This window comes from Oryx dammah, unplaced genomic scaffold (assembly GCF_014754425.2).
Source record: "Oryx dammah isolate SB20612 unplaced genomic scaffold, SCBI_Odam_1.1 HiC_scaffold_15, whole genome shotgun sequence".
Lineage (NCBI taxonomy): Eukaryota > Metazoa > Chordata > Mammalia > Artiodactyla > Bovidae > Oryx > Oryx dammah.
The window spans coordinates 17,812,615-17,837,707 of NW_024070199.1; the positions used below are offsets into that span (position 1 = coordinate 17,812,615).

The window sequence follows — 25,093 nt, forward strand, 5'->3', positions numbered from 1 at the left end:
GATGATGCCATCCAACCATCTCATCCTCTGTCGTGCTCTTCTCCTGCCCTCAATCTTTCCCAGCATCAGGGTCTTTTCAAATGAGTCAGCTCTTCGCATCAGGTGGCTAAAGTATTGGAGTTTCAGCTTCAGCAAACACAGTGGAAGAACTGAAAAATGAAGAAAAGCGTTATCAGAAAGAGTGAAGCCTTTCTTGGCATGTTCCTGGGCTGTGATCCTGAAAAAGTTATATTCAATGAAGCTTTTGGCTGAAGGACTTAAGAGGCAAAGAAGGGCCTGCTGAGGATATCAGGTGGCTGCAGGGAGTATAATTTTGGAACTGGCAGTCTGGAGTGGGAAGGTACACTTGAGAACTGAGCTGGTAGAAATTCTCTTTGGAGGAGCTGAGGGACTTGCATTGGGGTGTGGGAGGGAAAATGAAGGCAGATCTGCAAAATAAAACTGGAAGAAATGGGTAAAAAGTGCACCACCCAGAGAGTTGCTCTAGGTTAACAAGATTGTCCTTGCTACTTGATTTCTTTTGTTCAAAAAGAGAAGTAAGGAGCAGTTGGTTTGCCAGAGGTAGGTCAGGATGAATTATATAAATAGACGAAGTTTGAATTTGGCCTTAGAAGATGAGTAAAGTTTTTATCAGTCAGAAGAGAGAGAAATCATCGATAAGCATTAGGTGGTGGGAAGTGGGATGGGGCAAGAGGAGGGTAAGAGACTACTTGACAAGTTCAAGAGAACAGAGATTTCTGAAGTGTAATTTGACTGTAAGCTGTGTTCAGGTATGGTGGCTTAGTCTGTGAGGCAGTTCATTATCAGACTGTGAAGGACCTTAAAATTTCATCTGTACTGAACTCCTTAAGGCAAGGTATATATCTCTGTCAAACTTTTGATTAATAAAAATATTTATTGAATCCACTGTGAGTCAGATATTATACTAGACTCTTCTGGATTACAAAGGTGACAAAATTGTGCCTGACCTCTGGGTATCGTTCTGGCTCCTGGTGAAGATAATTATAACATAATAGTAAAAATAAATGTGATAACCTGGAAATATACCTATTGCCTTGGAAGTCCAGAGTAGGGGACCTTAACTTCTTGAAGATGAGAACATTTCAAAAGGGCCTCTTAGAAGAAATAGCAGTTGAAGGATGAGTGAATTTGAGGATAGGAAAGTTGGCATTCTAAGCAGAGGGAACAGCATGTGCAAAGGAATGAAAGTGTGAAAGCTGCAGTATATTTAAAGAAGTTAGAGAAGTAGAGTATGGCTAGAATGTAAGGGGAATTAGAGGGAGTGGTAGTGGTGGGGAATGAAGCTGATGGATAGAACTGGTAAATAATGGAAGGGCCTTCAAAAGCAAGCTAGGGAACTTGAGCTTTTATTTCGTAATGTTACTGAAGGGTTTTGAGTAGAGTGTGAGTGTTTTAAGGTCATTGATGACACGTGGAGAAAGGGTTGGGGAAAAAATGGATGTGAGGGATCATTTAGCTCTGCATTTATTAGAAAATGTTAAAAAGACTACTATAGATTTGTCCATTTGTTGTTGTTGTTCAGTCGCTAAGTTGTGTCCGATCTTTGCGACTCCATGGAGTGCAGCACACCAGAATTCCCTGTCCTTCACTGTCTCCTGAAGTTTGCTCAGGTTTGTGTCCATCGAGTTGGTTATCTAACCGTTTCATCCTTTATCGCCCCCTTCTCCTCCTGCCCTTAATCTTTCCCAGCATCAGGGTCTTTTCCAGTGAGTTGGCTCTTCTCATCAGGTGGCCAGAGTATTGGAGATTCAGCTTCTGCATCAGTCCTTCTGATAAATATTCAGCATTGATTTCCTTCAGGATTGACTGATTTGATCTCTTTGCAGTCCAAAGTACTCTCAAGAGTCTTCTCCAGTACCCCAATTCATCAATTTTGTCCATAGCATTAAAGTAATTGACTTCTAAAGCAGTGGTATTCAATTCTGGCAGTCACTGGGATCACTAAGTTTTAAAATTATAAAATTTTGGCCTTAATTATGGCCAGCCATACTAAATCAGAATTTATGGGGGTCAAACAAATACATTTGTATTTCTGAAAAGTTCTTGGTGATTATTATGCTTTAAAAAAATAATTAGAAACTATAGTTTCTAAAGCACTAGCACTGTTGTATTTGACTCTAAGGAACATACATTCTAAATAGTCATGGTTAAAGATATAATTTCCATTGTAGTATGGAAGAATAATGAAAAACTTTATTAACTCTGGATATATTTATATCTATTGTCAAGCCTATTTGTTTAAGGTAATAACATCTATCTTCATTAAAACTATTGATTCTATGTGATGGGGATTTTTCCAGCTTTCTTTTAGATTTTATTCCTTCTATTTCTCAGAAGCATTAGAAATTGCCTGTAAATTCAGTGCTGTATAGGATAAGATGGTTATACGTTGATCATCATATATTTAGAACAAGGTCAAATTTTAGTGGAAGGAGATCCTGGAGAGATGATGATAAAGGTCACAGGTCAACAAATTTTTCCTGTAAAGGACCAAATAGCACATATTTTAGATTTGTGAACAACCTAAATATTTTAGGTCTGTTACAGCTACTCAGTTTTGCCATTGGAACATGAAAGAAGCCATAGAAAATATGTAAATGAATGTATGTGACAGTGTTTCAGTAAAACCATTTACAAAGCCAGCAGTATTACTGACCTTTGATATAGTGATACAGTTCCTACCAGAGAAGGAATGATTTTTCTAAGGCAATGAAATTAAGACTTGGCAGAGAACTCACTATGTGGAAGGCTCTTGGCACTTTTATTTAATCTTCATGTGAATGTATAAATAGAAACCAAGTGATTAAGGAATTTCTCTAAAGCCTGTACGTAGCACATGGATTCATACTCAGTTTAGCTAGGCCAAATTTCTGCCTTTTAAACCACATCATTGTGGTTTTTTTGTACTTTCGAATGCCTTAGATAGGAGAATGAAGAGAAAAGCAAGAACCTTGTGAATTTTCAGCAGGGCTTAGGACTGAGTAGGTATTCCATCTTTGAGTATGGTGAACTAAGTAAGACAGCAGTAGTCATGGAATGTTGTAGAAGGGCTTGAGGTGAGTCCTGGAGGAAGGGTTGTAAAATTTGGATTTTTCTAAAATTTCCAAAATGTATTTCCTTTTGCTCAAAAATAATTAAGAGGTATGTTCTTCTTTCTGATTCCAGTAGCTGCTGCTGGTGGTGACGATGTCAAATAACGGCCTAGACATTCAAGACAAACCTCCAGCCCCTCCGATGAGAAATACCAGCACTATGATTGGAGCTGGCAGCAAAGACGCTGGAACCCTAAACCACGGTTCCAAACCTCTGCCACCAAACCCAGAGGAAAAGAAAAAAAAGGACCGATTTTACCGAGCCATCTTACCTGGAGATAAAAGTACAGTATTTCATTTCTTTCTCATCATTTGTATACTTAAATTTCTTTTTTGTAACCTGAATAAAATATTTGTTGCTTCTTTCACTTAATGTTCTTTTAATCCCCCTTTTTTCTCATTAAATAGTTTGTCTTTTTTCCTGAAATGGCTGAAGTCAAGTAGAAAATAGACCCATTTTTATACTTTATTAATTATATCTGAGCAAAATTTGAGGAAAATAATTATGCTGTTGATATATTATATCTTAGTCAATCTGAATTTGCTTACTTTTTAAGTTCATAACTGTTTATGACCTCACAAAATATAAGAAATATTGAAATGTCTTCATTTGGAAATTTTTTCTCCCCAAACTAGTTTCATTTGGAAGGTCTTCTTCCCAGATTTTTTGATTGCCCCTTCTTTAGTCATATGTCCTAGACTTAAACCCAGATTTAAGGATTAAACATCAGTAAGAAAGACAAGTAATAGCTGAGGTAAAAAAAGTAGGACTTAGCATGACTTCACTAAGAAGAAGTAATGCTAGGGAATTCCCTAATTCCCTGGCAGTCCAGTGGTTAAGGCTTGACACTTTCAGTTAAGGCTTGGTACTTTCATTGGAGGCCTGGGTTCAATCCCAGGTAGGGGAACTAAGTTCCCACAAACCATGTAGTGCAGCCAGGACTCATTTCCTCTTCATGAATAAAGCTTTTAGAATAATCAGGACTTTAACAGTATATCTAATGAAGTCACTGATATCCTTATGAATAAGATAGTGAAATAGACAGTTGGATGTCCATATGAATAAATGACTTTGGTTTGACTACCCAAATATGTAAGTGGCTGTTGAAATGAAGTAAAGTTCTCAGCCATGTTTGTAGGGCTTTGTTTTTATGGCATGCTGAAAAAATTGCCCTTTTGTCTGCAAATAGTTATCATGCGCTTCTCACTTAGGTAGCCCTGATTCAGATCCTGGATTTATCACTTATTAGCTCTCTAACCTTAAATATGTCAGTTAACTCCTTTGACTTTTAGTTTCCTGTGTCTAGGAAAGGTTGGGATTTAACATTTTTGTGCTTCTTCAAGAAAGTGAAAAGATAACCCACAGAGTGGGAGAAAAATTCCCAAATCATATATCTGATAAGGAACTTATATAAAAAATACATAAAGAGTTACCCATATGAGCTAGAAATGAAAAATTATGTCAACACAAAAACTTGTACATGAATATTTATAGCAGCATTATTAATAATAGCCAAAAAGTGGGAGCAGCTCAAATATTCATTGAGGATGAATGGGTAAATAAAATGTTATATATCTATACAAAGAAATAATATTTGGTAACAAAGAAATGAAGCCCTGATCCATACTACAAGATAGGCAAACCTTGAAAACTGGTGAAAGAAACCAGTCCCAAAGGACCACATATTATATAATTCTGTTTATATGAATTATTCAGAGAAACTCATAGATAAAAAGTAAGAGTGTTGCCTAGGGTTGTAGGAGTCAGTGAATGGGATTAGGAAGTGATGGCTAAGAGGTGTGGAGTTTCTTTTTTACTTTTTATTGGTGTATAGTTGCTTTACAATGTTGTGTTAGTTTCTGTTGTACACAAAGTGAATCAGCTAAAGATACACTTATATCCCCTCTTTCTTGATTTCCTTCCCATATGGCCACCACAGAGCAGTGAGTAGAGTTCTCTGTGCCGTACAGTAGTTTCTCAGGGGTTTCCTTTTGGGTAATGAGAATGCTCTAAAATTGATTTTGGGGATGGTTCTCCAGCTCTGCGAACATATTGACCAATTGAATTTTACACTCTGAGTGAATTTTATAGTATGTGAATTTTATCTCAGTAAAACTCTGTTTAAAAAAAAAAAACAGCTGATGGAGCCATTTAGACATCATTGGAAACTGAGGGGATGACCTTATGTATTGAATGGGGAGGTAGAGATCTAGATATTGTTATAGTCTTGGTTCTCTCATAAATTGGCTGCCTGGTTTGGGTCAGGTATTGTCCGTGAACTTAAGTACCTTCATCTAAAATATTACAGCCACACAGATATGGGGACCACACTAGTGATACCGTAGTAGGGAGAAGGAAGAGGGAAGAGGGTTGTTATGGGATTATATGAAATCATGTGTGTGAAACCTTTGAAAATCATAAAGTGCTACAGAATTTAAATAATCTTTCATTCAATAAAAAGTAATCAAAAAATAAAAAATCAGTCAAATAAGTTGAAATATAGTCTCTTACAGTTTTGAAATCCTCTAATTATATAAATGAGATATAAATATGAAGTTGGATCAGGTTGTATATTATGGGAAACAAAACTAGGCCATTGTGAAGTATTTTGATCAGCAATAAAGCTGTAGATGCAGAGGTTCTTCTAGAAATCCTTGTTGAGTAACCCTAGGCCAAATCTGGTCTGAAAATAAAACTCATGGCTCAAGATCAAAGCATAGAAGTTTTCTATAAGTTCAAAGCATAGAGGTAGAAAGCATATAGTTATGAGAAGTTCTTGTGAAATGATATAGTGGCCTCTTTTTCACTCCCTAGTTTTGGATTTTCTATACATACCCTGAACACATAGGTTTTACTCCTTTGCGTTAATACTTTGCTGTGCTGTGCTTAGTCACTCAGTCATGTTCAACTCTTTGTGACCCTTTGGACTGTAGCCCATGAGGCTCCTCTGTTCATGGGGTATCTCCAGGCCAGAATACTGGAGTCGGTTGTCATGTCCTCCTCCAAGGGATCTTCCCAACCCAGGGATCGAACCCAGGTCCCTTGCATTGCAGGCAGATTCTTTACCGTCTGAGCCACTGGGAAGCCCTATTAGATGGCTGTAATTAATGCATACATCAAAATGAAATAAATGAGTTTTTTTCCCTTTGTTTGGAAATTTTATTCAGCTTGATTTCATTCAACCAAAAGGCATTTGTTGACCTGCTCATTGTGCTTAACTTAATCCTAGAAGGATCCATAGCAATGTTGGCAGTCTTTGCCGTAGTATGCTCTTCATAAATTATTTGAAACTTTATACCTGTTACACAGAGTAATGAGCTAGAATTGAATTTAGAGAACCTGAATTGAGTCCTACCTCTAACATTTATTAAGTCTGTGATTTTTTTTTTTAGTCCTTTTACCTGTTTATTTTAATCCCTGTATCCTTAACTGTAATGTGTGAATAATAATTCCCAGTCATCCCATATTATGAGTAGGCTGTTGTCATTTCATGTAGTGGATATAAAAGCATTTTTTAAACTGTAAAACACTATAGAAATATGATTTTTTTAAAAGGGAAACCTCATTTCCTGTTTGATCTGGTATCTATAACAACTCATTTTCAGTTGGAGAGGCTAAAGCTTAGAGAAAAGTAAATTGATCAAGGTCTTACAGCTGGAAGGTGGAAGGAATGAGTGTGAAACTAAATCTTTGTAAAGTATCTACCACGTCACAGAATACTATCTGTTAATTGTTCCCAACCCAGATTATACATCTGACTCATTCATGGTTCTTTTTTGAAATACTGATGCTTGGGTCCTACCCATACTTTTGGAGCCAGAATTTCCATAGAGGAGCTTGGCAGGCTATAGCCCATAGGGTTGCAAAAAGTTGGACACAACTGAAGCAACTGAGCAGGCACACAGTCTTGGGGTCTAAGGGGATTTGGAGAAGAGAAAGAAGAGTTCTTGGTGGGCTGCGTTAGTGGTTGAGACTTGAGCTGGCAATGGGTAGAATGTCTGTAGTCATTACCTAATGCTGACCTCCAACATAGCTTTAGTATGTGCCTGGAGGGATGCATAAATGATTGTCAGAAGCTGTAATTGAGGGCCTGTGATAGGTGGTGCTGAGTTGTAGAATTCCATGTGGGAAAGTCTGGTTCCTGCGGTTAGGATCTGGAGCCTTTGGTTTATTCTAAGAAGTTCTTCAGCATTTAGTTTGGAATTTTTTTCTGGCTGCATTTTCACAACCAAAGTGGAATTCTCCAAGCTTGGGAAGAGTTTAGCTGAGTTAATTTTAAAACTGGACTACATCAGTGTTTATCTCTCCAAGTTTGGAGTGTTTTACTGCCTTGAGCTCAGATTGGCTCAGCTGAACCCATGAGAGGGGCTTCTTAAAAATAAATCTTAAAAAAAAAAAAGTCAATGCTTTGTACTGGAACTTGGATAGCTGTACTGCAACTTGGGATTTTGCAGTGTCAGCCTTATTTCCCATGCTACTGGGAAGTCAAATAGAATTAGCCAAAGATAGGCTTAATATTAATATTAGGATGGACGGGGTTGCAGACTTCTTTTTCCACTTTATTTCTGTAAGTCTGTGATCTCTGGTTTCATGAAATCAGGTGATTCATTCTTTTTCCTCAGTCACAATTTCTCTGTCTTAATGAGTGGGTAGGTAAATCCTACTCTGACACTTTCCTTTGTTAATAATAATTCATGTTTGTAAAGCTCTTTAGCTTTTATAAAGCACATGCGTTCTCTTTATCTTAGTTGATCCTTAAGATAACAATAGTAATAAATGTAGAAATAACAAATAGTACTAATATAATAGTAATAAACATAACATTTGTTGTTATTCAGTCGCTCAGTTGTGTCTGACTCTTTGCGACCCCATGGATTACGGCACACCAGGCTCCTCTGTCCTCTACTGTCTTCCAGAGTGTGCTCAGATTCATGTCCATTGAGTTGGTGATGCTATCTAACATCTCATCTTCTGTTTCCCTCTTCTCCTTTTGCCTTCAATCTTTTCCATTATTGGGGTCTTTTCCAGTGAGTCAGCTCTTTTCATCAGGTGACCAAAGTATTGGAGCTTCAGTATCAGTCCATTCAATGAATATTTGGGGTTGATTTCCTTTAGGATTGATTGGTTTGATCTCCTTGCTGTCCAGGGGACTCTCAAGAGTCTTTTCCAGCACCGCAATTTTAGACCATCAGTTCTTTGGCTCACTTATTATATTAGGAGCTTTGATGGTTGTGGAATATACCAGTTTTTCATGGAGATAAATGTTACACTTTGTAGACAGCAAACTGAGGTAACTCAATTTAAATAACTTAACCAAGGTCTAGTTAGGAGTGGCTGATGTGAGATTGTAGCTCTTCTCTATGATTCCAGGGACCTTTCCACTCTACAGCTGTGATACTTTTGTGCTCAGAGAGTCAAGGACTTGCCCAAGTTCATATGACACATAGTTGCATGGAGTTTGGCATTTGACATATTGTCTTGACCTCTGGACTGGCTCTTTAGTTGTTCTAAGTCCTCAGACACCAATGTACTGTTTGAAGGCTCCCATCCTATAGATGTTCAGACTAATGCCTTTGGTAGAACTGATTTGGTTAGTTCTTTTAACTCATTTTAAAACAAACTTTCATTTAATGACATCCATTCATAGTCACATAGTCTGCAATATAGGGAAGGCACAGTGCATGTAGAAGAAGCTGTGTTGGAGTTCGGGCCCTTGAGGTTATTACCATTGACCATCCCTGACTTTGTGACCTTTGGCGCTACCTTTCTTCATCTCAATTATCTAACCTGTGAATGTGAAGTCGCTCAGTCGTGTCCGACTTTTTGTGACCCCATGGACTGTAGCCTACCAGGCTCCTCCATCCATGGAATTTTCCAGGCAAGAGTACTGGAGTGGGTTGTCATTTCCTTCTCCAGTGGATCTTCCTGACCCAGGGATCAAACCTGGGTCTCCCGCATTGCAGGTAGGCACTTTATCATCTGAGCCATGTGGGAAATCAACCTGTAGTATGGATACATAATAATATTTATCTCTTAGAGTTGTTGAATGGATTATTATTATTTTTAAAATATTTATTTATTTATTTGTCTGCATTGAATCTTAGTTGTGGCATGTAGGATCTAGTTCCCTGACCAGGGATGGGACCCGGGGCCTCTGCATTGGGAGCAGAGAGTCTTAGACACTGGACCACCAGGGAAGTCCCTGATTGGGTTATTAATACTAAAGATTCAAACTGAAGCTTTATTAACAGTAATTTTGTGGCTATTATTGCTTGCTGTCATGGTTTTCTTTTGAAATCTGTGATTAACATCTAAAAGTTGTTTGAGATGTACAAAATAACAACTGTTAATGAGGTTCCTCCAAGAATGAATTGAAGAGTGGTCCTGGGAAAATACCTTTCTCTTCTTGTATGTAGGCTGTATTTCCAGTTGGTTTAGACAGGGGTATTGGAGGGGGCCACATTAAAAAATTTTGTGTACTAGGACTAAGCAGACCCAAGGAAAGGTTTCCCAAGAAGTTCTCAAGAGTTCTCTATAATGTCAGAAGCAGAACTCTAAGCTCTGGACATGGGCCTAGATCTCTGGAACAAGTACTCAATATTTGAAGCTGAGGCCAAAATGATAAGCCTCTTGAAACTACTAATTTCAGATATTCTTTATATGTTCAAGTGTTAAGTGATTTCATTTCCCAGGGGTTCTTTTCTATAGACTATTCATTGTGTGAACTACTCTCTTTGTTTCCATTACCAAGGTTCCTTTTGACATTCTTTGCCTGTGATGGGTATATTATATGGCATATTAATAACATATCATAGAAATAATATGTAATAATATTAGATCTGGAAAACCTAAGTAAAACATAAAAATAATGTAGAAGTGTTCTTCCCTACAATCTTTTAACTGACTAGATCAGGAGAAATTTAGGAACAGAAAGCAATTCTAAAGCCTTGCAACATGTCCAGTGCATTCTAGCTATGAGTAAGACAGATGGACTTATGTCATAAATGAATGCTTAATTTGGGCCATAGCAAGCCCTTCCCTTTCACAAAGCATCTGCTTCTGGAAGGAAAATTGCCAAATGTAAAAATAGCTTAAACCCTAGCAGTTGGAATGTAGACAAATGGTTCTCTTAAGATACTAAGGGAAGAACCTGTGGAATCAGACCTGGGTTCAAATTCATCTCTTACTAGCTGTATAAGCTTGAGCAAATTATTTAACTGCTTTTAAGTTTCCTCATCTGTAAAATGACAGTAGTAAATATATCCCATAGGATTATGACAATTAAGGAAAATATTCTAGTATCGTATATGTGGTTAACTCTTTAATGTTATTTCTCCTCTTCATAACAGGAAGTTTTCTTGATGCCGCTTGAAGTTGTTTAGAGGGGGTAAAGTAGTAGAAAAGGGCCTTGGCTCTGAAGCCACATTTTTTAAAATTTAAATTACTTCCATAACTGTAGACAAGTCCATATTTCAGTTTCATAGTCTCCAAGTAAAAATTGATTGTCAGAATTGTGGTGATTATATGAGATGATATATATGAAGTACCTGTTAAAACTGTGGGATACTGTGTCAGGAAGAGATGTAGTTACAGGGCTTTGAGTGTGCTTATTTTTCTGTTTTCATAGACATTTGGAATGTAGGAGCTGAAAGGGCACTTAAGATCATCTAGTTTATTGTCTACATTTTTCAGATGAGAAAGCTGACAACCTGGACTACATGGTGTAGTAGAGGCAAAACTGGCCTGGATTTTTTAGACCTTTTTGCCCTCTCCTTCCCTTTAGGGTTGTATTGGGTCTATTGGAGGCATCAGGACTTCAGAATATCTTTTGGCCAGTGTGTTGAGCTACCACAGAACAGCATTTTAAAACAGGATTGTGTACTTCAGGTCAGAGCTTGTAAAAATGAAACATATAGTCCTGCCCTGGAGAGAATTTGCATGTCTTAGGCAGATTCCTTAGATTCCTTGCTAGGTTGAGTTAGGTGTCTGATCATTTGTTCCTTTCTTCACTTAGTGTCTGAGCACCTGTTTTATGCCTGGCTTTTGCTAGCTGTTGGGGATTCGTGGTAAGTTGGACATGATCCCTGCACTTAGAACTGAGTCTGCTTAGAAAAATAAACTCTGAAAGTAGGCAATAACTATCATGGATTTGGGAACAGAGGGGAAGGTGAACACCCCAGTGCAGAGATGAGAAAAGACTTCACAGAAGAGATGACCTTTAAGCTGAGACCTGACAAGGATAAAGGAAAGGGTTTGTGTGGTGGCGTGGCAAGGGAAGGGAAAAGGAAAGACAGGATTTACAGGCAAAGAGAGTAACTAGAGAGAAAGTCAAGAGGTGTGGAAGAGCACATTATGTGCTAATGGTGGATCATTACTACTGGTTCAGTGTATTTGGTGTAGACTGTATGAAACCTAAGTACAAGCATGCCTTGGAGATGCTGTGGGTTTAGTTCTGACTACCCCAGTAGAGTGAGCATCACAGTAAAAGGAGTCACATGAATTTTTCTGATTTCCAAGTGAATATAAAAGTTACGTTTACACTATACTGTGGTCTATTAAGTACACATCTATTTTAAAATAAATAGTGTTGCTGCTGCTGCTGCTAAGTTGCTTCAGTTGTGTCCGACTCTGTGTGACCCCAGAGACGGCAGCCCACCAGGCTCCCTCGTCCCTGGGATTCTCCAGGCAAGAACACTGGAGTGCGTTTCCATTTCCTTCTCCGATGCATGAAAGTGAAAACTGAAAGGGAAGTCTCTCAGTTGTGTCCGACTCTTAGCGACCCCATGGACTGCAGCCTACCAGGCTTCTCCGTCCATGGGGTTTGCCAGGCGAGAGTACTGGAGTGGGGTGCCATTGCCTTCTCCAAATAAACAGTGTACATACCTTAATTGAAAAATACTTTAATCACCAAAATATGTTAACCATCATCTGGTAATGCAAGGTTGCCACAAATTGTCAGTTTGTGAAGTATAGTAACTCGAAGCATAGTAAAAGAAGGTTTTCCTGTAGTGGGAGATAAAGTAGAGGATATAAGTCTGTAGAGCAGAGTTCTCAAAATCTTTATTTAAAAGTTTATTTTTTATAGAAGTTTTAGTTTCACAGCAATATTGAGTGGAAAGTACACAGATTTCCTGTAAACATTCTGCTCCCACATATGCACATCTAACCTCACTACTAACATCTTGTCCTTGGGTGGTATATTTGTTACAATAGATGAACCTATATCAGCACATCATATTCACTTTACATCCATATTTTACATTAGACTTCACTGTTGGTGTTGTGAATCTGTGAGTTGAATAAATATATATATGTGTATGTATCAGTTCAGTTCAGTTCAGTCACTCAGTCGTGTCCGACTCTTTGTGACCCCATGAATCGCAGCACGCCAGGCCTCCCTGTCTATCACCAACTCCCGGAGTTCACTCAGATTTACGTCCATTGAGTCAGTGATGCCATCCAGCCATCTCATCCTCTGTTGTCCCCTTCTCCTCCTGCCCCCAATCCCTCCCAGCATCAAAGTCTTTTCCAATGAGTCAACTCTTCGCATGAGGTGGCCTACACATGCACAAATATCCACTATTATGCTGCCGCTGCTGCTGCTAAGTCGCTTCGGTTGTGTCTGACTCTGTGCGACCCCATAGACGGCCTCCTACTAGGCTCCTCTGTCCCTGGGATTCTCCAGGCAAGAACACTGGAGTGGGTTGCCATTTCCTTCTCCAATGCGTGAAAGTGAAGTCGCTCAGTCGTGTGTGACTCTTAGCAATCCCATGGACTGCAGCCTACCAGGCTCCTCCGTCCATGGGATTTTCCAGGCAAGAGTACTGGAGTGGGGTGCCATTGCCTTCTCCGTATCCAATATTATAGATCATGCAGAATATTTTCATCACCCTAAAATTTCTCTGTGCTCTGGTTACTCATCCTTCCTTCCACTCTCATCTCTGGCAACCACTGATCTTTATACTGTCTCCATAGTTTTGACTTTTCAGATGTCAGATAGTTGGAATCATGTAGTATGTAGTCTTTTCAGATTGGTTTCTTTCACCTAGTAGTGTGTATTTAAGGTTCCTCATTATCTTTTCATGGCTTGATAGTTCATTTCTTCTTAGTGCTAAAAAATATTGCATTTTCTGGATGTGTCACAGTTTACCCATTCACCTACTGAAGGACATCTTGGTTGCTTCCAAGTTTTGGCAATTATGAATAAAGCTGCTGCAGACATCCATGTGCAAGTTTTTGTGTGAATAAGTTATCATTTCCTTTGGGTAAATAATGGAGGAGCATAAATGCTAGATTAAAAGTATGTTTAATTTTTTGAACAACTGCCAACCTTTCTTCCAAAGTGACTGAACCATTTTGCATTCCCAGTTCTAATGAATGAAAATTCTTGTTATTCCATATTCTTGTTAACATTTGTTGTTGTCAGTTTTGGATTTTGGCATTCTAGTAGGTGTGTAGGGGCTTTTATTGTTTTAATTTCAGTTCCCTAATGAAATATGATGCTGAGTATCTTTTCTGTCTGTATATCTTCTTTGGTGAGGTGTCTCTTCTGTCTTTTGCCTATGTCATTAATCGGTTTGTTTTCTTATTATTGAATTGTGTGTGTGTTTGTGAAATTATAGTTTTTATTGGGTTGGCCAAAAATTCATTTGCATTTTTCTGTAAGATGGTGAGGAAAGCCTGAATGAAAATTTTTTCCAACTCAATATTTTATTAAAAAGTTTTTTTATTGAGGTTGGTTAACAATGCTGTGTTAGTTTTAGGTATATAGCAAAGTGAATCTGACATACATATACCCACTCTTTTTGAATTCTTTTCCCATGTGGGCCATTATTGAGTATTGAGTAGGGTTCCCTGTGCTATACTGTAGGTCCTCATTATCTTTTTTATATATAGTAGGAGTGACGGAATACAAAGACTTTGGGGCTAGAAGCCTGAAGACCTCAGATCTGAAGGCCCCAGATCTGCTGCTAACTTGCTCTGTACCTTGGAAAGGCTACTTAACTTCTTGAAACTTCTGGTTTCTTCTGTCAGATGGGCACTAGTATCACTATCCTACTTGTTACACAATTGCATTGAAGCTCCAATGGACTAGGTCTAGCTAATACCAAGACCCGAAATTCTTTTTAGTTGGGAGAGGGCTATATTAATTTGCTAGTGCTGCTGCAACAAATTACCCCAAACAAGGAGCTTAAACAATAAATTTATTATTTCAATTTTGGAGGCTGGAAGTCCAAGATGAAGGTGTTTGTAGGGTTGGTTCCTTCTGAGAGCTGTGAGGAAAAATTTGTTGGGCTTGAAGAAATACTGCTCTGATCTCTGCATTTATCTCTTCCTGTGTGCATTTGTCTCCAAATATCCCTTTTTATAAGGACATTGTCAGGTAGGGATTGAACCTACTTCAGTATGACCTAATCATATTTTAAATAATTATATCTGCAGTGGCTCTGTTTGCAAATAAGATCATACTATGAGGTACTGGGAGTTAGAATATATGAATTTGGGGGGAACACAAGAGTATGACAAGGGCACAATAACTCTGTAAATATTGAAGCTTTTTGTGCCAGATCAGCAGAACACCTGCTTGATGCAGCACCCTTGATGATTACAAATATTTGGACTTGATTCTTTGAGGCCCTAGTCTAGGGAGGTAGCATAGAATAGTGGTTTAGAACTTAGGGCCTGGGCCAGACTGCCTGGATTTGAGTCTGACTGCTACTGTTACTAACCATTTGATTTTGGGCAAATAACTTAGTCTCTATGCTTCAGCATCTTTATCTGTAAAGTAAGGATGATAGTACCTAACTGATAAGGTTGCTGTGAGGCCACAGTGAATATTAATACATATGAAGAACTTCAATTAATACATAAGATACAGAGATATATTTTACAGTGCAGGGCATATAGCCAATATTTTATAACAACTTTAAATGGAGGATAGTTTATAGCAATATTGAATTACAGTATTGTTCACCTGAAACTAATATTGTAAATCAGTTATAATAGAGAAAAGTAACTTGAATCATTGTACTTGATTAATTATTAGATACTCATTTTAAGAAGCAATTTCTAAATCTAAAATTCCATAATGTGGGGAACCTTTAAGTGATCCATAATCAAGAATCAAAAGGTAGAAGCAGGTTCTAGAAGCTCATAGAATGTAAGATGTCTGGGTTGGAAGGCTCTTTAGAGACCATTTACTTGAGTCTTCTCATTTTGCAGATGGGGAAACCAGGGTTCAGAAAAAGGAAGTTACTTGCCCTGGATCAACAGACTCATTAGTGGTAAAACCAGGACATTCTGATAAATGTTCTTCCTGCTCCTGCCTTACTATAGTTCAATGAAAAATTAAACCTTTAATCATGAATTGAGCATCTGCTTCAAACTAGGTCTGGTTTTGGGCTCTGTAAAATACACAGGTGAATTTGTATCATAGTCCTTGGCCTTTAAAAGAGCTTAGAGCTCAAAAGAGCTAAATAAATAAAGGTATTTATAAATAAATAAATAAAGAGCTAAATAAATAAATAAATAAAGTCATATCTTTGTTTTTATCTCCTTTTTCCTGTTTCTCTTGCAGCAAATAAAAAGAAGGAGAAGGAACGGCCAGAGATTTCTCTTCCATCAGATTTTGAGCACACGATTCATGTTGGTTTTGATGCTGTCACAGGCGAGTTTACAGTAAGTTTTTGGGTCACAGAAAGACGTTTGGTCTTTCAGAGTTCTGGCTATACACTGTTAGATTTAATCTTTTTCAGACTTCCTGATGCCTCTGTCTTTGCCTGAGACCCTTATTACTATCTTCTCATGTTCTTGAGAGGGACTGTTTGTGCACCTCCAGAATTGTACCAGAGAAGCCTTTGAACCTCCGTTCCTTAAATAGACCTTGGTTAAGTGGCCTTTTGGCAGGGACTCTGTGCTGGGCATTGATGATCCAGAGATAAATCAGACAAGGTTCATGCTTTAAAGGAGTAATAGCCTGGTGAGGAGCAAACATCTCAAGAAGTTAACTGATACAGTAAGATGTCTTGTAAGAGAGGCCTGTGAGAAGCTCTGAGGGCAGAGAAGGGAATGACTAAACTCATCTCTAGCTGCTATCAGTTTTCAAAAAGTTAGTTCTTTTAAAAAAATTAAAAAAAATTGTTCTTATTTTATATTGGAGTTTTGCTCCTTGGAAGGAAAGCTGTGACAAACATAGATAGCATATTAAAAAGCAGAGACATTACTTTGCCAACAAAGGTCTGTGTAGTCAAAGCTATGCTTTTTCCAGTAGTCATGTATAGATGTGAGAGCTGGACCATAAACAATGCTGAACACCGAAGAATTGATGCTCTTGAATTGTGGTTTCGGAGAAGATTCTTGAGAGTCCCTTGGACTGCAGGGAGATCAAACCAGTCAGTCCCAAAGGAAATCAACCCTGAATATTCATTGGAAGGACTGATGCTGAAGCTCCAACACTTTGGCCACCTGAAGCTCCAATACTTTGGCCACCTGATGCGAAGGGCTGACTCATTAGAAAAGATGCTGATGCTGGGAAAGATTGAGGGCAGGAGGAGAAGGGGATGACAGATGATGAGATGGTTGGATGGCATCACCGACTGGATGGACATGAGTTTGAGCAAGCTCCGGGAATTGATGATGGACAGGGAAGCCTGGTGTGATACAGTCCATGGGGTTGCAGAGAGTCAGACATGACTGAGCGACTGAAATGACTGATAGCCAGTTAACAATGCTGTGAATTTCTGGTGCACAGCAGGGGTACTCAGTCATACATATACAGGTATCCATTCTCCCCCAAACTCCTTTTCCATCCAGACTGCCACGTAACGTTGAGCAGACCTCCCTGTGCTATACAGTAGGACCTTGTTGGTTATCTGTTTTAAATATAGCAGTGTGTAGGTGGTGATCCCAAACTCCCTAACTATCCCTTACCCCCTATCCTTTCCCTCGGTAACCATAAGTTTGTTCTCTAAGGTTGTGGGGCTGTTTCTGTTTTGTAAGTAAGTTTAATTGTATTGTTTCTTTTCAGGTTCTGCATATAAGGGGTATCATATGATATTTCTCTGTCTGAGTTACTTCACTCAGTATAACAATCTGTAGGTCCATCCATGTTGCTGCAAATGACATTCTTTCATTCTTTCTTATGGCCGAGTAATATTCCATTGTCTGTCTGTACTACATTTTCTTTATCTATTCCTCTGTCAGACATTTAGGTTGCTTCTGTTGGCTATTTCTTGGCTATTGTAAACAGTGCAACAGTGAACACTGGGATACACGTATCCTTTCAGATCATATTTTTCTTTGGATATATGCCCAGGAGTGGGGTTGCAGGGTCATATGGTAGCTCTATTTTTAGTTTTTTAAAACTAAACCTCCATACTGTTCTCCGTAGTGGCTGTACCAATTTACATTCTCACCAACAGTGTAGGAGGGTTCCCTACTCTCCACACCATCTCCAGCATTTATTCTTTGGGGATTTTTTGATGATGGCCATTCTGACTGGTGTGAGGTAATATTCATTGTGATTTTGATTTGCATTTCCCTAATATTAGTGATGCTGAATTTCCGCTACTACTGCATTTATTGATTTCCTCTTTTACAATTGTTAAAATTTACCTTATATATTGAGGTGCTCCTATGTTGGGTGTATATATGTTTACAGTTTTTATATCTTCTTGAATTGATCCCTTGATCATTATGTAGTGACCTTCTTTGTCTCTTATAACAGTCTTTGTTTTAAAGTCTGTTCTGTCTGGTATGAGTAGTGCTACTCTAGTTTTCTTTTAATTTTGATTTCCATGAAATACCTTCTTCCAACCCCTCACTTGCTGTCTGTATGTATCCCTAGGTCTAAAGTGAGTCTCTTGTAGACAGCATATATATGAGTCTTATTTTTGTATCCGCCCAGCCAGTCTTTGTGTTTTGGTTGGCACATATAATCTATTTGCATTTAAGGTAATTATCAATATGTATATTCCTATTGCCATTTTGTTAATTATTCTGAGTTTGTTTTCATAGGTCTTTTTTCTTCCCTTCTTCCTTTGTTCTCTTGTGGTTTGATTACCATCTTTAGTGTTGTGTTTGGGTTGCTCTTTCTTATGTGTATCTGTGGTTTCTACCTTCAATGCAGGAGACCCTGGTTGAAGCCCTGGGTCAGGAAGATCCCCTGGAGAAGGAAATGGCAATCCACTCCTGTATTCTTGCTTGGAGAATCCCATGGACATAGGAGCCTGGCAGGTTATAGTCCTTGTCATTGCAAAGAGTCAGATATGACTGAGCGACTAACACACAGTGTAGTTTTTGGGTTTGCTGCACCCATGAGGTTTTGATATAACAATACATACGTACACACACACACACACACACACACACACACACACACACGAGGTTTTGATATAACAGTACATACATACACACACACACACACGTTTTCTTTTTTAAAGTTGCTAAAAGAACCCCTGGAGAAGGAAATGGCAACCCACTCCAGTATCCTTGCCTGGAAAATCTCATGGACAGAGGAACCTGGTGGACTGTAGTCCATGGGGTCGCAAAGTGTCAGGCACGACTGAGTGACTGACACACACACACAGTCTCTTTCCCACCCAGAGGAGTTCCTTTAGCATTTGTTACAAAGCACGTCTGCTGATGCTGAATTCTCTTAGTTTTTGCTTGTCTTTAAATCTTTTGATTTCCATGTCAAATCTAAATGAGAGCCTCACTGGGTATAGTATTCTTGATTTTGCTCTGGTGGGCAGGGACTTTAATCCCCTTGTCTGCTGATGAGTGGAATATGTTCCCTCCCTGTTTGTTGTTTGGCCTGAGGTGACCCAACCCTGGAGGCTAAAGGCTCTATGATAGGGCTGATGGCACTCTCCAGGAGCGCTCATGCCAATGGGTAGTGCTGCTGCCAGTGCCCTTGCCACCCAGAGCCGCAGCCATGAGCTGCAGCTGCCCCTTGCCTCTTCAGGAGACTCTGCAGCACTAGCAGATAGGTTTGGTTCATTATCCTATGGGGTCTCTGCTCCTTTTCCCTGGGTCCTGTTGGGCTCAACATTTTGTGTGTGCTCTCCAAAAGTGGAGTGTGTTTCCCCTAGTCCTGTGGAAATTCTGTAGTCAAATCTCACTGGCTTTCAAAGTTAGATTCTCTGGGGATTCCTAGTGCCATTGCCAGACTCCTAGTCTGGGAAGCCTGACGTAGGGCTCAGAACCTTCACAACAGTGGCAGAACTTCTGTGTAGGTCTCCCACCTGGCAGATATTGGATTTGGTTTTACAGTGATTGTGCCTGTCCTACGGTCTCATTGCGGCTACACCTTTGTCTTTGGATTTTTTTTTTTTTTTTTTTGGTGGGTTCCAGCAAAGTAGCTAACTGTTCAGCAGTTGTGAGTTTTGGAGGAGGAGGTGAGCACATGTCCTCTGCTTCCCCATCTTGAACCAGTCTTCCACTCCACAGTGAGTTCTGAATTTGCTTCAGGGTCCCTGTGACTGTGCCTTGCTGACAGCCTTGCATATCTCTCTTATAGGGCATGCCAGAGCAATGGGCCCGCTTGCTTCAGACATCAAATATCACTAAGTCGGAGCAGAAGAAAAACCCGCAGGCTGTTCTGGATGTGTTGGAATTTTATAACTCAAAGAAGACCTCCAACAGCCAGAAGTATATGAGTTTTACAGGTATGGAGATTGTGTCTAGGACAGTCTAGGGGAAAAAAAAAAGTTTTTATATTGGATGCCCATTGATGTGAAGGAAGAACATTATGGGAACAGTAGAGATGGCACTTTTACTAAGATGGAATTTTGAAATTTGAGAGCTACGATGTTGAGTTTTTGCATTGAACTTGAGTCTTTACTCTAAAACTCCATGTTTCTAAAAAATACTCTGATATTATGTATAAAAACAGACTTTGTTCTAGAAAATCTGGATTCTGGTACTGACTAGGTTTTAGTAATTACTTCATTTTTTTGAGCTTCAAAATGGGGATATTATTTCCTATCTCAAGAGGTTGTAATGAGAATAAATGAGCTCATTGATATGAAAATTCTTTGTAGGTTATAAAACAGCACCATGGAAATGTAGCCATTGTTATCATCGTTTTCAATATCAGTAAGTTATGTGATAACACATTTAAGTAGGCAAGCCCAATTTCTTCCTCAAGAAACTAATTTTTATCAGTCATATGAAAAAAGGCCAAATAATAATAAATGTTCTTTAGATGTATTCATTGTCTCTGTATAAAGGGCTGTGTTTTTCAGAATGTTTTTCATACCAGAATTGGGATTAGAATCCAGGTCTCCTAATTCCTGGACTAGGAATTGCCACTTGCTTCTAGTAACTCTTGCTCGGAACACCTCCTTCCATGGCAGAGAAATTTTTCTTTTCTTAAGCAAGCCCTAAGAAGGCCTACATTTCTTGAAACTTGCCTTTTATATAGCATCTTAGAATTTTAGGGCAAGTAGTGTCTTTAGTATATACCACTTCCAGTTTCCTCTTGTTTTGCAAACATTAACGCCCCAAATGCCTTTCTATTGTGCCTAAATTAGTAGTCTCCTAACCACTATTCTTAACTCTGAGTTCAGTGCTTAATGCTGGTGTTACTGTTGTCTCTTTTAAAGGTCAGTGTTGTTGGGGATAGTGAGAACCAGGATGAACTAACTGATTTTGAAGGATGCTTTTCCCAGCAAGTATCTGGCCTGTAGCAAAGGGCACAGATGGTGAGGATGACAAACTGCAGCTTTGCTCATTCTGCATAGTGGTGCCCAGCAGAGCATTATACCTGTGCCTAGCATATTCCCTTCCTGATATCTGTCCCCTCTGGATCTATCTCACTTCTTCCATTGAGGGAGTGAGTTATTCCAAGGCAGTATTGGGTTTGAGGGATCATAGGTAGGAAAGTTTTCTAGATTAGGGTTTGTGTTTTTAAGAGTTTGTCGTGGAAATGTCAGATTAGGAGCTGGTTTTGAAAGCCTCAGTAGCAGAGTCTTTGAAATAATCTCTTTTTATGTGTATGTGTATAGATGTGTACAAATACTGTTTATGTTTATGGAAGCAGCTCTGTGGGTTTCTGTATGTTTGGAATATAAAAAGTCCACTTTAAGTATATATGAGTGAATATGGGTATATGATATACACATTCAGGTAATTGTGTGTATGTTCCTGCATGTATGCATAAATGAATAACACTGAAGGATTTTTTGTTTTCTGTAAGTTGAAGACCAAAGCAGCTCCAGGCAAAACTCTATATTTGTCACAGTTATTTTTTTATTGAAGTATAATTGATTTACAGTGTTGTGTTAGTTACTGCTATACAGCAAAGTGATTCAGTTATATAGACACTCTATTTTAAAATATTCTTTTCCAGTATGGTTTATGATATGATATTTTTTCCTTTAAAAATTATTTATTAAAAATTTAAATTGGAGGATAATTGCTTTACAGTATATCATAGGATATTAAATATAGTTCTCTGTATTATACAGTAGATCTCATTTTTTATGGCACAGTTATTTTAAATGTCCTATCTCTCATTTTCCTATTTCCTTTCTTCTCATACTATTCTCATATTAATTATGACAACACTACTTCAATTTATATATGCTTGCACATAAATTATCTCATTTGATTCTTATGATGACATTGAGAGACTGGAAGCACAAGTACTGTTAACCTACATTTTGCATACTCAGAGAAATTATTTAGGCTTGGGGAAGTAAGCGATTTATTCATAGAGCCTTAACATATCAATTGAGTGATACACCAGTGATGTAAGTGTGTTTTCAACTTGGGTCTTTAAATCCTTTGCTGTCTAAAACCAAAGCACAATTTTCATGCCAATTTTTTTTGTTTCCTGTTTTTTTAGCACTTTATTTTCTGTACCAACTCAGAGGTAATGTGATAAGCAAAATTTAGATTAGATCGACAACCTCAGTCTGGTTTTAGAAAAGGCAGAAGAACCAGAGATCAAATTGCCAACATCCACTGGATCATCAAAAAAGCAAGAGAGTTCCAAGAAAACATCTATTTCTGCTTTATTGACTATGCCAAAGCCTTTGACTGTGTGGATCACAATAAACTGTGGAAAATTCTGAGAGAGATGGGAATACCAGACCACCTGACCTGCCTCTTGAGAAATCTGTATGCAGGTCAAGAAGCAAGTTAGAACCGGATATGGAACAACAGACCGGTTCCAAGTAGGAAAAGGAGTACGTGAAGTCTATATATTGTTACCATGCTTATTTAAATTATATGAAGAGTACACTGTGAGAAACGCTGGGCTGGATGAAGCACAAGCTGGAATCAAGATTGCCGGGAGAAATATCAATAACCTCAGGTATACAGATGATACCGCCCTTATGGCAGAAAGTGAAGAGGAACTAAAAAACCTTTCGATGAAAGTGAAAGAGGAGAGTGAAGAAGTTGGCTGAAAGCTCAACATTCAGAAAACAAATATCACGGCATCTGATCTCATCACTTCATGGCAAATAGATGGAGAAAAAGTGGAAAAAGTGGCAGACTTATTTTTTTTAGCTCCAAAATCACTGCAGATGGTGATTGCCGCCATGGAATTAAAAGACGCTTACTCCTTGGAAGAAAAGTTATGAGCAACGTAGACAGCATATTAAAAAACAGAGACATTACTTTGCCAACAAAGGTCTGTCTAGTCAAGGCTGTGGTTTTCTCAGTGGTCATGTATAGATGTGGGAGTTGGACTAAAAAGAAAGCTGAGCACCGAAGAATTGATGCTTTTGAACTGTGGTGTTGGAGAGGACTCTTGAGAGGCCCTTGGACTGGAAGGGGATCCAACCTGTCCGTCCTAAAGGAAATAAGTCCTGAATATTTATTGGAAGGACTGATGTTGAAGTTGGAAGGACTAAATATTCATTGGAAGGACTGATGGACAGGGAGGACTGGCGTGCTGAAGTCCATGGGGTCGCAAAAAGTCAAACAGGACTGAGTGACTGAACTGAACTGAACTGACAACCTCAGGTCCTGGGTTTTAGCCCTCTTTGCCATGGATTTGTGGCATTTGATTTATGTAATCTTAAACCAGTTTCTTTTCCTCTGAACCTTAGTTTATTTGTTTGTACAATGAAGGGATTGGAAGTGCTTTCTGCTGTGTCATTCTGTGCTATGAAATTTAATTTTTATATATAGAAATTGTACATCTCATTTAGAAGGTGCAAACTTACTCTTCTTTTATATGATTGAGATATGTTTATTACCAGAATACCCAGTCCTCACAAACAGTAGTAGTACGGAATTTTGGAGGTAGTGCAGTGAGGGCATAGTATTCTACTTGGTATGGAATATGCTTTTGGAGAAGAAAAACAAGTGAATTAGGTTTAAGCTATATCCTGATTTGATTTCTCTGGGGTACAGCTTGCCATTCAGGCCTTGCTTTAAGAACATATTATCACAGTTTGTGGGTTCATAATTTGTCATAGGATCACAGGAGCTATACCTGACACTTCCATGTATGTGAGATCTTGGACATTATCTGGCCTTGTTTCTTGGTGAGGTAGATGTAGGATTTGATATAATATTTCTTTTCCTTAATTCCATTGGTGGTGAACTGATGAAATCAATTTCTTCTAGGACTTCTAGGGATTAAAGAATAAATCCAAACATAATACTTGGTGTTTAAACTTATTTTCTTGCAAGATCTCCATTGGGTTTGTGTTTCATACTTTATCAAGTTTAAGATATCATTGATTGTGAGATGCATTGTTATTTTACATACATGAAGAAAAAAGCTGCCAATTAAATCATGAAATACCTTTGACTGTAGGACACATCTTTGTTTCAGAGGTGTTAATGTGAAAAAATATATATCTCGGAATTAATAAAATTTGGTGATATTGAGGGAATTTAGATCTAGTGTCAGAAATAAGACCATACTTTTAATTATACTTGACGTGACTGTGTTGTGCTGAGATGCTTAGTCGTGTCTGACTCTTTATGACCCCATGGACTGTAGCCCACAAGGATCCTCTATCTATGGGGATTCTCCAGGTGAAAATATTGGAGTGGGTAGCCTATTCCTTCTCCAGGGGAACTTCTCTACCCAGGAATCAAACCAGAGTCTCCTGCATTGCAGACAGATTCTTTATCAGCGGAGCTACCCAGAAAGCTCTTTTCCTAAGGCTTAGTGTTTCTTTCCTTGTGGGGAATAGACATGGATATAGAAGGATCCTTTCTAAAAGCTGAAGCTGCATGCTGGTCATGATTTGTTATAGATGTCTTGGGGTGATACCAGTTATGAACTCTTTCCTTTTCTCTTAGAATGGAGGTAATTTCCTTAATCACTGAGGCTTGATAATGTGGATATAGTTCTAGCATAGTATTTAGAATTAGACCAGAATTCAGATCTTGACTCCTAATAACCTGTGTGTTAAATAATTTGTAGATAAATCACTTCACTGAATGTCAGTTTCCAAATTTATAAAAGTAGACATAATAATAGTACCCAGCTGTAGCAAGGATTAGAGGTGGTAATGTGTGTAAAGTATTTAGCATGGTATTGGGACTGTAGTATCAGTAACACTGTTATTCTAAGCTTGGCAAGTATTTTACTGAATAGGCTTCCTAAGTCTCAAGAAAGGATTCACTGTAATTGTTTACTGACTGAATCACTTGTCTTTTTTCTTTTGCAGATAAATCAGCTGAGGATTATAATTCTTCTAACACTTTGGTAAGCCTTTATTTCCTCTATTCTGATATGGGCAGGTATGATTTTTTAGGGATCAGGTCAGTGTGGTAGATGCAGAGTCTGGGCTGTTGGGCACTCATCTTGGTCACTCTCCTACCCTGGGTCTCAGAGTAAAGGACTTGAACTTAATAAGCAGTAGATATCCCTTCCAGCTTTCATTTATTAATGCTCTAGAAATCCTAACCCTGGAACCAGAAGAACTGGCTGCTAGACTCAGTTTTCAGTTTTAGCTTTGAACCTTAGGAAAGACAATTTGCCTTTCTGAGCTTCAGTTTTTTC

At 38.5% G+C, this 25,093-nt stretch overlaps 1 protein-coding gene across 5 annotated transcripts in view; it reads left to right on the top strand.

Moving 5' to 3' along the window:
• The window catches only part of PAK1 (p21 (RAC1) activated kinase 1), a 162,232-nt gene that overhangs the window by 78,650 nt on the left and 58,489 nt on the right, over nt 1–25,093 (top strand). For 4 of the 5 annotated variants that reach the window (XM_040255635.1, XM_040255639.1, XM_040255634.1 and 1 more), the window contains 4 exons: nt 3,187–3,397; nt 15,692–15,792; nt 19,634–19,781; nt 24,759–24,796. In XM_040255635.1, the coding sequence (XP_040111569.1) occupies nt 3,208–3,397; nt 15,692–15,792; nt 19,634–19,781; nt 24,759–24,796 (477 nt within the window). In that variant the 5' untranslated portion in view covers nt 3,187–3,207. The remainder of the gene's footprint in view (nt 1–3,186; nt 3,398–15,691; nt 15,793–19,633; nt 19,782–24,758; nt 24,797–25,093) is intronic. The other variant, XM_040255641.1, reaches the window with a different exon arrangement.